Source organism: Delphinapterus leucas, chromosome 3, assembly GCF_059928025.1.
Source record: "Delphinapterus leucas isolate spDelLeu-1000000601 "Yukka" chromosome 3, BTC_Dleu_Yukka2, whole genome shotgun sequence".
In the NCBI taxonomy this organism is placed as follows: domain Eukaryota; kingdom Metazoa; phylum Chordata; class Mammalia; order Artiodactyla; family Monodontidae; genus Delphinapterus; species Delphinapterus leucas.
The window spans coordinates 77620107-77633656 of record NC_143131.1 but is presented as its reverse complement, the minus strand read 5'-3'; the positions used below and the strand labels follow the sequence as shown (position 1 = coordinate 77633656).

At 39.2% G+C, this 13550-nt stretch overlaps 1 protein-coding gene across 12 annotated transcripts in view; it reads left to right on the top strand.

The window, feature by feature from the left end:
• MCTP1 (multiple C2 and transmembrane domain containing 1) overlaps positions 1-12129 on the top strand; it is a 357505-nt gene extending 345376 nt beyond the window's left edge. For 11 of the 12 annotated variants that reach the window (XM_089908374.1, XM_089908376.1, XM_089908369.1 and 8 more), the window contains 2 exons: positions 10271-10368; positions 11839-12129. In XM_089908374.1, the coding sequence (XP_089764500.1) occupies positions 10271-10368; positions 11839-11910 (170 nt within the window). In that variant the 3' untranslated portion in view covers positions 11911-12129. Of the gene's footprint in view, positions 1-7688; positions 10227-10270; positions 10369-11838 lie in introns of those variants that run through there. The other variant, XM_089908372.1, reaches the window with a different exon arrangement.
• Positions 12130-13550: the final 1421 nt, after the last annotated feature.

Sequence of the window (13550 nt, the reverse complement as noted above, 5' to 3'; positions counted from 1 at the left end):
GAATTCTCTACTTGCCCCTGGACTGCATACACCCGAGATTGCTAAACTTATACAAAATGCAAAGAACCAAAATGGGTTTTAATTTCAGAACACATGTGCTTACACTGAAAGCAAAAAGATGAAAAGGAATGTTTTGTTCTCTTAAGGCTTTTAAAGAAATATCCTGGAATAAAATGAAAAAGGGTCTGATGTCTCCAAGCCCTCCAGTTTGCAAATCCTTACCTCGCTATTCTTTTTGGCATATCTTGTCATATCTTCAGCAAGCCCTCTTGCCCCTATCATCACTATCATTACCTTTACATCTTGGGTAGGGGAGTGGAGGGTTAAGGGAAGGGTGATTATGTTTTCCTGCCTTAATTTCTATAATTTAAAGAAGCAGTTTCAACTAAGACAGTGCTTTCACTATACAAGGGAAGAGGCATTTCCACCATGTTCTTGTGTCGCTATTGTATGCTCTTTCATTCCTTCCTCTGATATTTAAAACGGCTGCTGTTTTATTGAAGGAATTAAGGTAGGGCGTTAGGTGTGGCAGTTTATTACCTCTAACCTACTTAGGGTCAGACCTGCCATCTCAGCTTTGATAGGTGGGGAACTTCGGGTTTCCTTTCCCCAGGTTCTCAGAAACTGGAGCCCACGGCAGACATCTGGCTGTGTAATCTGGGTTGGCCTCACTGGCAAGCTGTCTTAAACGTAATTTGCAGAGAATGTGTTTGGGTCTCTTGTTTCATCAAATAAAATAAAACAAAACAGTATTCCTTTAGTGGTAGGTGACTGCTGAAATACTAAATAGAAATTTAAGACATGAGTCTCACATGGGGAGACAGGGACCAAATCATAATTGCATTAGTTTATTCTGCTCAACTCCCTGAAGAGCAAAGATGCTCCAGTTTGTGACCCAGTTTTTACCACTCTGATTTCATAAAAAGCTGTTTATTTATGTATTTTTATGTGAATATGCTTGGTAATTTATTAAGTGCAATATAAATTTAAAACAGTAGACTTATCCAATTGAAATTCTACATTATTCCATAGAATATGTAGAATAGGTACTTCTACTTTTATACATTATTTTGACATTTCTACCTCATTAAATTTGGGTGTTTTTTTTTTGTATAATAGCTCCAAATTCATCTGTATTTGCCCCTCATCCACATTTGCTCTTCAGGTAGCACAGAGGATTCACTGTTGAATAATTTAGCATGGGTAGGTATGGCTCATTTTTAATGGTTCTTGGCCATTTTAATCCAAGAAGTGATCCAAGTCAATCACAGTAGCATCTTTTGCAAGCCTTAAATTTAAATTTCTTATAATTTAAAAGGAAAATTGGTTTCTATAAATCTCAATGCCAGAAATATAGAAACGGAAACATTCTTTCTTGTGATGAGAACTTTTAAGATCTACTCTTTTAGCCACTTTCCAATGTGCAATACAGTATTATTAACTATAGTCACCATGCTGTACATTAGATCCCCATGACATTTTATTGCTGGAAATTTGTACCTTTTGACTCCCTCACCCACCTCCCACTCCTCTGCCTCTGGTAACCACCAGGCTGTTCTCTGTATCTATGAGCTTGATTTTTGTTTTTTTTTAAGGATTCCACATATAAGTGAAATCATATGCAGTATGTGTCTTTCTCTGTCTGACGTATTTCACTTAGTATAATGAATGCCCTTGAGGTCAATGCATGTTATCACAAATGGGAAGATTTCAAACTTTTTTATGGCTGAATAATATTCCACTGTGCATATATATACCACAACATTTTTACCCATTCACCCGTCAACAGACACTTAGGTTGTTTCCATGTCTTTGCTATTATAAATAATGCTGAATGAACATGGGGGTGCACATGTATTTTTGAATTAGTGTTTTTGTTTTCTTCAGATAAATACCCAGAAGTGAAATTACAGGAACATAGTGGTAGTTTTATTTTTAATTTTTTGAGGAACCTCCATACCTTTTTCTGTAGTGGTTGTACCGACTTACATTCCCACCAGCAGTTCACAAGGGGTCCGTTTTCTCCACACCCTCCCCAACATTTGTTATTTATAGACCTTTTGATGATACAGCTATTCTGACAGGTGTGAGGTGATATCTCATTGTGGTTTGGATTTGCATTTCCCTGATGATTAGTGATATTGAGCATCTTTTCATGTATCCGTTGGCCATCTGTCTTCTTTGGAAAAATGTCTATTCATATCCTCTGCCCATTTTTTATTTGTTGTTTTTGACAATTGAGTTGTATAAGTTTTTAATATATTTTGGATATTAGCCCCTTATCAGATATGATTTGCAAATATTTTCTCCCATTCTGTAGGTTGCCTTTTCATTTTGTTGATGGTTTTCTTTGCTGTGCAGAAGCTTTTTAGTTTGACGCAGTCCCACTTATTTTTACTTTTGTTATCACCTATAGTTTCTTCTAGGAGTTTCGTGGTTTCAGGTCTTAACATTCAAGATTTAGTCCGTTTTGAGTAATAATTTTTGTAAGCGGTATAAGATAGTGGTCCAGCTTCATTCTTTTGCTTGTGCCAGTCCAATTTTCCCAACATCATTTAATGAGGAGACTGTCCTTTCCCCATTGTATATGCTTGGCTCCTTTGTTGTAAATTAATTGACCAGGGACTTCCCTGGTGGTGCAGTGGTTAAGAATCTGCCTGCCAATGCAGGAGACACAGGTTTGAGCCCTGGTCCAGGATGATCCCACAAGCCGCAGAGCAACTAAGCCTGTGTGCCACAGCCACTGAGCCTGTACTCTAGAGCCCACACGCCTAGAGCCTGTGCTTCACAACAAGAAAAGCCACTGCAATGAGAAGCCCACACACTGTAATAAGAGTTGCCCCTGCTCACCACAAATGCACAGCAACAAAGACCCAATGCAGCCAAAAATAAATTTATAAAAAAAAATTGACCATATATACATGGGCTTATTTCTGGGCTCTCTATTCTCTTCCATTGATCTATGTCATCTGTTTTTATGCCGATACCATACTGTTTTAATTACTATAGGTTTGTAATATAGTTTGAAATTAGGGAGCATGATGGCTCCAGGTTTGTTCTTCTGTTTTAGTATTGCTTTGCAATTCAGGGTCTTTTGTGGTTCCATACAAATTTGGGGATTGTTTCTATTTCTGTTAAAAATGCCATTCGAATTTTGAAAGGGATTGTATTGAAACTGAAGATGGCTGTGGGTAGTATGAACATTTTAACAATATTAATTCTTTTAATCCTTGAGCAGGGACTACCTTTCCATTTATTTGTCTTCTTCAATTTCTTTCCTCAGTGTCTTACAGTTTTCAGTGTACAGGTCTTTCATCTTCTGGGTTAAATTTGTTACTAAGTATTTTATTCTTTTTGATGGGATTGTTTTAATTTCTCTTTCTGATACTACATTGTTAGTGTATAGAAATGCAACAGATTTTTGTGTATTGATTTTGTATCCTGCAACTTTACTGAATTCATTTATTAGTTCTAACAGTTTTTTGGTGGAGTCTTTAGAATTTTCTATATATAAAAAACCATGTCATCTGCAAATAGTGAGTTTTACTTCTTCCTTTCCAATTTGCATTGTTTTAAAATCTATTTGTCTTATATAAGTATAGCTTCCCCTGCATTCTTTCAGTTCCATTTGCATGGAATATCTTTTTCTATCCCTTCATGTTTAGTCTGTGTGTGTCCTTACACCTGACTTAATCTCTCATAGGCAGCAATACAGAAGGGTCTTGCTTTTTTTTTTTAATCCATTCAGCCAGTTTATGTATTTTGACTGGAAAATTTAGTTCATTTACATTAAAGTAATTATTGATAGGTATGTACTTACTGCCATTTTGTTAATTGTTTTCTGGCTGTTTTGTAGTTCCTCTGTTCTTTTCTTCTTCTCTTGCTTTCTTATTTTGTGGTTACCATGAGGCTTATGTACAAGAACTTAATTTTTAAAAAGAACAATTTTTTTTTTTTAGCTGCATTGGGTCTTCGTTGCTGCACGTGGGCTTTCTCTCTAGTTGTGGCAAGCGGGGGCTACTCTTCGTTGCAGTGCATGGGCTTCTCATTGTGGTGGCTTCTCTTTGTTGTGGAGCATGGGCTCCAGGCACATGGGCTTAGCTGCTCTGTGGCATGTGGGATCTTCCTGGACCAGGGCTTGAACCCATGTCCCCTGCATTGGCAGGAGGATTCTTAACCACTGTGCCACCAGGGAAGTCCCAAGAACTTAAGTTTGAATGCATTTGAAAGTTCTAAATTTTTACTCTATTTCACTGTTTTATATGTTACATTTTACACCTTTTTATTGTTGTGTATCCCTTAACTATTGTAGTTATAGTTATTTTTACTATATTTGTTGTATAATCTTCATACTAGCTTTATAAATGATTAATCCACTATGTTTAGTATATATTTACCTTTACTAGTGACATTTGTACTTGCATGTGTTTTCTTTCTACTTATAGCACACTTTCTTTTGGCTTAAAGAAGTCCCTTTAACATTTGTCATAAGGCAGTTTAGTAATGATAAACTCTTTTAGCTTTTGCTTGTCTGGAAAACTCTCTTTTTCAGTTCTGAAGGATAACTTAGCTGAGTAGAGTATTCTTGCTTGGAAGTCTTTTTTCTTTTAGCACTTTGAATATATTATGCCATTCCTTTCTAGTCTGCAAAGTTTCTCCTCAAAAATCTGCTTATAGTCTTTTGGGGGTTCTCTTGTACATAACAAGTTGTTAATCTCTTGATGCTTTTATGACTCTTGTCCTTAACTTTTCATGTTTTAATTATATGTCTTGATGTGGGTTTCTTTGGGTTTCTCTTATTTGGAACTCCCTGGGCTTTCTGGATCTGTTTTCTTCCCCAGATTAAGGAAGTTTTCAGCCATTATTTCTTAAAATACATTTTCTGCCCCTTTCTCTCTCTCTTCCCCTGCTGGGACTCCCTATAATGCAAATGTTAGTATGCTTGATGTTGTCCCCATGAGTCCCTTAAGCCATCTTCACTTTTTGTCATTTTTTTCTTTTTGCTCCTCTGATTTTCTATGATCCTTTCTTCTTCTCCATCTAGTCTGCTGTTGAATTCCTCTAGCGTATTTTTCAGTTCAATTATTTTATTCTTCAGCTCTGTGACTTCTATTTGGTACTTATATGTTCTATCTCTTGGTTGAACTTCTCACTTTGTTCATCCATACCCTCCTGAGTTTGGTGAGCATATTTATGAGCATGACTTTGAACTCCTTATCAGGTAAATAACATCTCCATTTCATTAAGGTTTTTTTCCCTGAGGTTTATCTTGTTCTTTCATTTGAAATATTTTCCTCATTTTGCTTGAATCTCTGTGTTGGTTTCTATGCATTAGATGAAAGAGCCACCTCTCCCAGTCTTGAAGTAGTGCTCTTGCATAGGAGATGAACCTTATCATTCAACCTTGCCTTAGCTCTTAGTTGTCTCCCAAACCTTTGTGATTGTCCAAGCAGCCTATTGTATTTTTTATTTATTTTTGGCTGTGTTGGGTCTTCGTTGCTGCGTGCAGGCTTTCTCTAGTTGCAGAGAGCAGTGGCTTCTCTTGTTGCGGAACGTGGGCTCTAGGGCATGCGGGCTTCAGTAGTTGTGGCACACGGGCTCAATAGTTGTGGCTCGCGGGCTCTAGAGTGCAGGCTCAGTAGTTGTGGCGCACAGGCTTAGTTGCCCTGTGGCATGTGGGATCTTCCCGGACTAGGGCTCGAACCCATGTCCCCTGCATTGGCAGGCGGATTCTTAACCACTGTGCCACCAGGGAAGTCCAAGGCTATTTTATTTTTAATAGCCCTCATAGTTGAGGATGTGTGAAGACCTGTCTGTCAGTGTCTCAAACAGGAGGCTCTCAGGCAGCACCTAGATTCAGGCTAATTGAAAGTCATTCCCTTAGGCAGCAGCTTTTAAATTATGCAGATATATACAGTGGGAATGCAAGTGTAAGCCCAGCTGGCCACCAGAGACAGATGATCTGGAGGTGTCCCCTGGGTGACAGTCACAAAAATCAGGGCTTTGGATGAGTTTATAAGCTCCTTTCTGGGAGATACTGATGAGCTGTGGTGAAGCAGAGGGAGAGTGCAAAGATAGCATCCCCTGGCCTGTGTCCCCTGAAAGCACCTGCATAGGTCCCTAGATGTGTGCCAAACCTGAAAGCTGCCCCTTAGGCCAAAGCTCCAGGACAAGCAAATAGCCCTCTTTCATAGAAAGACTGGGGTGTGTTTCAGTCTCCTGTTTGTGCAGTGCCCTGCCTGGTGGTGGTACCTTGCAGAGAACTATCTCTTGATTGTTACAGTCCTGTGAGACTCAGGAACACCAGCTCCCCTGACCACCAGAGTCAGGCAGGCAAGGGGCATCCCCTGGGTGGAAGCTGCAAAAACTGGGGCACCAGACATGTGTAAGAGCTCCCCTCTGAGGTGTCTGGAAGGGTTTACAGTCAGCCCTTAGATGTGTGTTTAATTAGAAGCCTGCCATGATAAGATTATAGGCCCATTTCACAGAGAGATTGAGCTCCTTGGTCTGTTACTTCTTGCTGTGCCCTGAGGGTGTTAGCTGTTTAAGACCTCTTTCTCTATTGGTTACAGTCCTTTGGGACCTGCAAACATAAGCCCCTCTGGCCACCAGAACTAGGTAATGTAGAGGTGTCTCCTGAGAGCAGTTGCAAAAATTGGGGCACCAGCCAAGGTTCTGGGAGATACTGGCAAGCTAGAGCAAGGCAGAGAGAGAATGCAAAGATTGCATCCATCAGCCTCCGTTGGCCTCTGTTCCCTGAGAACACTTCCATAGGCTCCTAGAAGTGTGCCAGGGCAGATTCCTGCCCCTCAGGCCAAAGCTCCTGGACAAGCAAATAGGGCTCTTTCTTGGAAAGACTGGGGTGTGTTTCAGTCTGCTGTCTGTCCAGTGCCCTGGGGGTGGTAGCCTGCCAAGAACTGTCTCTCGAATGTTATAGCCCCAGGGGACCCAGGAGCACCAGTCTCCTGGCCTCCAGAGCCAAGCAATCAAGGGGTACCCCCTGGTGGCAGTCACAAAACCCAGAACATGAGACGTGGGTAAAAGCTTCCCTCCAGGAGATACTGGTGGTCTGAAGCGCAGTAGAGGGAGAGCTCAAAAATGGGGCCCACCAGCTTCTGTCCCCAGATAGTATCCCAGCAGGCCCCTGCCTCTCTGGCCAACTTTTTAAGATTAGGAAATGAATTTTCTTCACTTAAAACCTGGGCATCTTTCAAACAGCTGCCTCTGTGCTGGGCCCTGGGGTGAGTGAGTGCTCACGAGCTCTTTAACAGCCATTCTCCTTTCACTATAGCACTTTGGGTCTCATGGATGCAAGCCCATTGACTTTCAAAGCCAGATGCCTTGAGGGCTCAACTCGCAGGTGCAGGTCTTAAAAGCTAAGGTGCCTTATGTGGTGTACAAACTCTTGGCTACTCAGGGAGAAGCTCCGGGTTTGTGAGTTTCCTCCTGATGGTGCGTAGGTAGCTGCACTGGGGGTGGGGTTTATGGTGAGATTCTCAGCATCTCTATCCACTTGAATGTAGCCTTTTTCTCATTTGCCCCACGTGAAGGAGGTGCTCAGCTAGTTTTCAGGGGGTGTTTTTTGTTTTTACCGGAAATTGTTCCATATGTAGCTGTAGAGTCAGTGTGTCCATGGGAAGAGGTGAGTTCACGCTCATCCTAGGTCATCATCTTGAACTGCCTCATAGATGTAAAACCTCAGGCACCAGATGTGTGTGAAAGCTCCCTTCGGGGAGATACTGATGCTCTAGAACATGGCAGAGGGAGAGCATGAAGATGGTACCGAATGGCTGGACTGAGGCAGTCGGGGAGAGATGGTTCCTGCCAGAAAAGAAAAAAAAAGATGGTGGCTGCCAGTCTCTGTCCCTGAAGAGTACCCAGGTAGGCCCCTGAATACGTTTCACATCAGATGCCTTCCCCTCATGACAAGCAAATGATCCTTTCCCACACAAAATCTGGTTGCCCCTGGATCAGCTGCATCCATGCTGGGCCCTGGGGAGGGTGAGTCTGAACACACAAGTTGGTTTTTGAAGCTAGATGTTTTGAGACAAATAGACTAATAGAACAGAATTGAGAGCCCAGAAATAAATCCAAGCATATATGGTAAATTAATATTTGACAAGGGAGCCGAGAATACTCAATGAGAAAAGATAGTCTTTTCAATAAATGGTGCTAGGAAAACTGGATAGTCACATGCAAAAGAATGAAACTTGACCCCTATGTTATACCAGTCACAAAAAATAACTTGAAATGGATTGTAAGACCTGAAACCATGAAACTTCTAGAAGAAAACATTTTTTAGAAAGTTCTTTGACATGGGTCTTGGTAATGATTTCTTGAAAATCACACCTAAAACACAACAACAAAATTAAAAATAAACATGTGGGACTGTATCAAGCCAAAAAGTTTCTGCATAGCAAAAAAAAACATTAACAAAGTGAAAAGACAATCTACAGAATGGGCAAAAATATTTGCAAACCATATATCTGATAAGGGGCTAATATCCAACATATATAAAGAACTCATACAATCCAATAAGAAAAAAAAAATTAAAAATGGGCAAGGGACCTGAATAGACATTTTTCCAAAGAAGATATACGAATGGCCAACAGATCCATGAAAAGATGCTCAATAACCCTAGTCACTAGGGAAATGCAAATTAAAACCACAATGAGATAGCACCTCATGCTTGTTAGAGTGGCCATCATCAAAAAGATAAGAAATGCTGGTATGGATGCAGAGGAAAGGGAACCCTTGTACACTGTTGGTGGGAATGTAAATTGGTACAGCCACTATGGAGAACAGTATGGAGAGGCCTTAAAAAAATAAATATAGAACTACCATATGATCCAGCAATTACACTTCTAGGAATTTATCCAAGGGAAACAGAAAGACTAACTCCAAAAGATATCTGCACCCCCATGTTCATAGCAGCATTATTTACAATAACCAAGACATGGAAACAATCTAAGTGTCCACTGATGGATTAATGGATAAAGAAGTGGTATACAATGAAATATTATTCAGCCATAAAAAAACAAGGAAATCCTGCCATTTGCAACAACATGAATGGCCCTTGAAGGTGTTATGTTAGTGAAATAAGTCAGAAAAACACTGTATTGATTTCATTTATATGTGGAATTGGAAAAAAAAGCAAAAATAAAACCCCTCAAAAGCCCAAACATCAAACTCACAGAAAAAGAGAAAAAAAATTTTTCTTTTATCTATACGAGATGATGGATATTAGCTAAACCTACTGTGGTAATCATTTCACTATATGTGTACATCAAACCATCATGCTGTATACCTTAAACTTGTACGTCAATTATTTCTCAAAACTAGAAAAAGAAAAAAATCTTGATGTTTTGGGGGTTCATCTCTCCAGGTGCAATTCTTAAAAGTTGGGGAAGCCCGATTTGGGGTTCAAACCCTCACTGCTCAGAGAGAAGTCCCTCCTGATTGTGGGTTCTCAGGCTAGGGGTGGGGTTTATGGTGTGGTTGTGTCCCTGCCTCTCCTACCTGCTTCGATGTGGGCCTTCTCACGATGGCCAGTGTGTAGACTCACTCAGCCAATTTTTAGGTTATTTTCAGAGGTAGCTGTTCCATATGTAGCTGTAGATCCAGCATGTTGGTGGGAAGAGATGTGTTTGGGATCCTTATATGTCGCCATCTTCAAAGCTTTTTAGTTTTTTAAAGCTGGTGGTAAACCCTTCCAGATTCCAGGTCATTTTGAAATTAAAACAGAAAAAACAAAAACCCAGGTTAGTTTGCATAATAACAACACCTCCCCACCACTGAAAAAAAAAAGTGTATCTTTTGAAACAGGGGAACCAGTAAGTCAGATTTCTTGCCTTCAAAACAATCCCAATCCAAAATGTAGGGAGACAAGTTTCATCATAGTTGAAACATTAAAGCAAAGCTTCTAAGTACTGTAACACTGAGGGGAAAGGCAAGATAGGCCAGGTGCCTTTTGTTTCCCAAATAGAAAGCCTTTCCTGCTGGGAAGAAGCCACTGAAGTACAAAGAGAAAAACAGAGCAGCCATGGAGTTGGGAAGGTGGAAAGGAGGGAAAGAGGGAGGGAGGGAGGGGAGGAGGGAGGGAGGGAGGGAGGGAGGGAGGGAAACAAACTGGGTTTACTGGTTCAGTCAAGGCTGAAATAAAGGCAGCTTAATCTGGATCTTTAAATCACCACAACACTTTTGCCAGAAATGTGTATTTGAACTCCATACTTTATAGATTTCAATAATGTTTGATCTGTCACTTTTTCAGGCATCAATAAATTTACAAAAAAGCTGCGGAGTCCATATGCAATTGATAATAATGAACTACTTGACTTCCTTTCCAGAGTCCCTTCAGATGTGCAAGTGGTATGTAGGTTTCATTATTATAACTACAGGCATAGCTCATTTTATCGTGCTTCACTGATATTTCTTTTTTTTTTTCTTTACACGTTGAAGGTTTGTGGCAACCCCGCACTGAGCAAGTCTATTGGAACAATTTTTCCAACAGCATTTGCTCACTCTGGGTCTCTGTGTCACATTTTGGTAATTCTTGAAACATTCTGAACTTTTTCATTATTATTATATTTGTTATGGTGGCCTATGATCATTGATCATTCATGTTACTATTTTAAAAAGATTAATACTTGCTGAAGGCTCAGATGATGTTTAGCATTTTTTAGCAATAAAGCACTTTTAAATTAAGGTATTACTGTTTTAGATATAATGCTATTGCACACTTAATAGACTTCAGTATACCATAAACAGAACTTTCATATGCACTGGGAAACCAAAATATTCATGTGACTTGCAATATTTGCTTCACTGCAGTGGCCTGGAAACAAACATGCAATATCTCTAAGGTATGCCTGTATCATTTTAATGTAAGTGTGGCATTAGGTTTTAACTTTTATATCCATTTAATTTTGAAGGTTTTAGAAGAGCTAAGTAAAGCTAATAAAGCCTGTAGAAGATTTTGCCATTCAGGAATTAGCCCAGTTTGGGGTGTTATCCAAGAAGAACTTACAGAGAAGATTGGGGAATGAGAGGGCATTGCATAGAGAACCTACCAGGGTGTCAGGGGGACAATCCTCCCCCAAGGTTCAGCTGGAGTTTGTGAAGGGAAGTCACCATCACCTGAAGGAGGAATTAGGAATATTAGATGGTGAAAGCAAAGTATGCCAGCAGATACTGAGAAAAACACTTCCTTAAATAAATTGCATGAATTAAGTGAGTTTTAAAGATGTCTGTTTTAGAGATCAGTGAAGGGGGAAAGAGTAACTGATTTTTGAGAACCGGGGCATATCTCAATCCTTTGAAAGCCTTGGAGGTTAATTAATGCCCATTGATCATTAAATATTTTCAGAGTAAAATGAGAAATGTTTTTATCAAACTATTGAAGCTGGGTTGCAGCAGTACCTTTTTCCTTTGTTTCAGCTGAGTTTTTGATTTGGTATCAGACATGAGAGTGGGCTGGATGGAGATAAAGCTTATATTAAACAAGCACACAATAAATAATTATAGAGAACCATTATTCGGCCCTTCAAAATAGATGGAGATGGTTCTGCTTTTAATGTTACTTGGGTATAGGCAATAGAGACCTCAGCCTGTTACCAAAGTTCACATCAGGGCTGTCATGTAGATTCTGGCAAGATTTCCCTTGACTCTTTGCTCTATCATTCTATTGTTTTCTGCATCCCAGCTGCAGATCGCATACAGCTTCCAGAGCGAGCACTTTCTTTTTCCCCAAGCATAGTCTCCTCTCAATTCCTTTGCTTTTCCTTCCTTTGCCAGAAAGTGGCCACCTGACCAGCCTTTCTCTGAACTCTGTTTAAACAGGTGCAATACCAAGAACTGAAACCAGATCCTTCTCATAGCCCATGTAAAAGGAAGAAAAACAATCTTGGCTAGCCAGCTCCCAGCACTGAGGAGACCAGCATCTGTTTGGGAAGATAAAAGGAAAAGCCTTCAGCCTGAGCCGCATTTCCTTTCTTTCTGTTTTTTATTTATTTTGCCATTTTACCATGATTGAGAGAATTTGTAAATAGTGTACAAAGGCATATGTCCTTGAAAATACACTTCCATTGTACAGAATCAATTTGATAAAGGTTTAGCTATTGCTGCGTGAAAGCCTTGTTAGCTGTGGATAATAATATAACACATTGGAACAACAAATGTAAGAATGGTAACATTGGGAGAAACACATTTCTCTAATTACAAGTGTAAGAACTAGAATATTAAATGCTCAGCTGTGCTCTGATTAAATCTACATAAAATGTAAATGTCAATTTGATTTTAAAGTTTTTTTTAATGTGACTATTTTTTATCTAAAAAGTAATCCATTACGGTTTTCTATGTTTTATACATTTCAAAAGGGAGGAGGGATCCCAGAACCTAAATAATGGAACAGATGCATTACAACTTAACATAGATTCGGATCCTGATATTCATTCCTGTGCAAATTATTTAGATATGACTAGGCTGACTTTAAGCTAATGAGTGAAGGTATATTCACCTCCTCAAGAGAATCTTCCACACACACTGAAATCCTACAAAGAAAATTTCCGAATCTTCTATCATTCCATCTAAAACCTTAAAATCTCTACAGGACTACACAAAAAATACTGCCAGGTTTATAAATGATGATTGCCTATAAGGATTTTTATACCAATCAATCACTATTAATTTGTGCCAAATTAGCAACCCAGTTCAGTTGTCAAAAATCTAGCAAATTAAATCCACATTGCTTTTGGTGTCAGATTATGCCTCTGTGCATCTAAAAATATTTAATACTCAAGTGTTCTCACAGAAAAAAAAATGTATCTACTTTCTTATTAGGTTACTGAACTGCTTTAATATGCATATTATGATTTTTGTTATTAGTGTGAATTTTAACATAGAGGAGAATGCAGTGTGCTAAGTGATATGCCAGTGTTTCATTACATTCATTTATAGAAAAAAAAATCATTCTTGAAAATATGAATGCATGAAAACCTATTTTGTAAAATGAACTGCTTATGGGGGGGGTTTGCCTTTGAAAATGTTTCACTACTTACCATAGAATCTATACTTAAAAATTGCATTCCCGACTCTCATGTAGTTTTTGTACCTAACTTCCTGGTATATCAAGGGAGTATACCTCTAGGGAGAGAGAATCTGGTGAGAATGTCTTACTTCCCTGACTTGGTAGGGGACTAAGCTTGGTTGAAATTGCTGCAGTGTTTTGCACTACTTTATTAACAATGGACTGGGATAGGGTGAAGGTGGGGGTCATGCTGGAAAAATGTAGAAAAGCCAGAAGCGAGAAATATATATTTCACTCTATAGGAAGATTCTTTAAAAATAAATTTAATCTCATCAAAGTTGATTTTTAAAGTATTTTTATTTTAAAGCTATGTTGTTAAATACTGTTTCTTATGATAAAACTATTTTGATCTGTTTATACACTATGCTTGAAAGAATGTCAATTAAATTCCCTTTCTACAGAAAGGCTTTGACCTCAATATGCTCTATTTAGCGCATCATGTTTATAATGACATGCTTAAATCCGC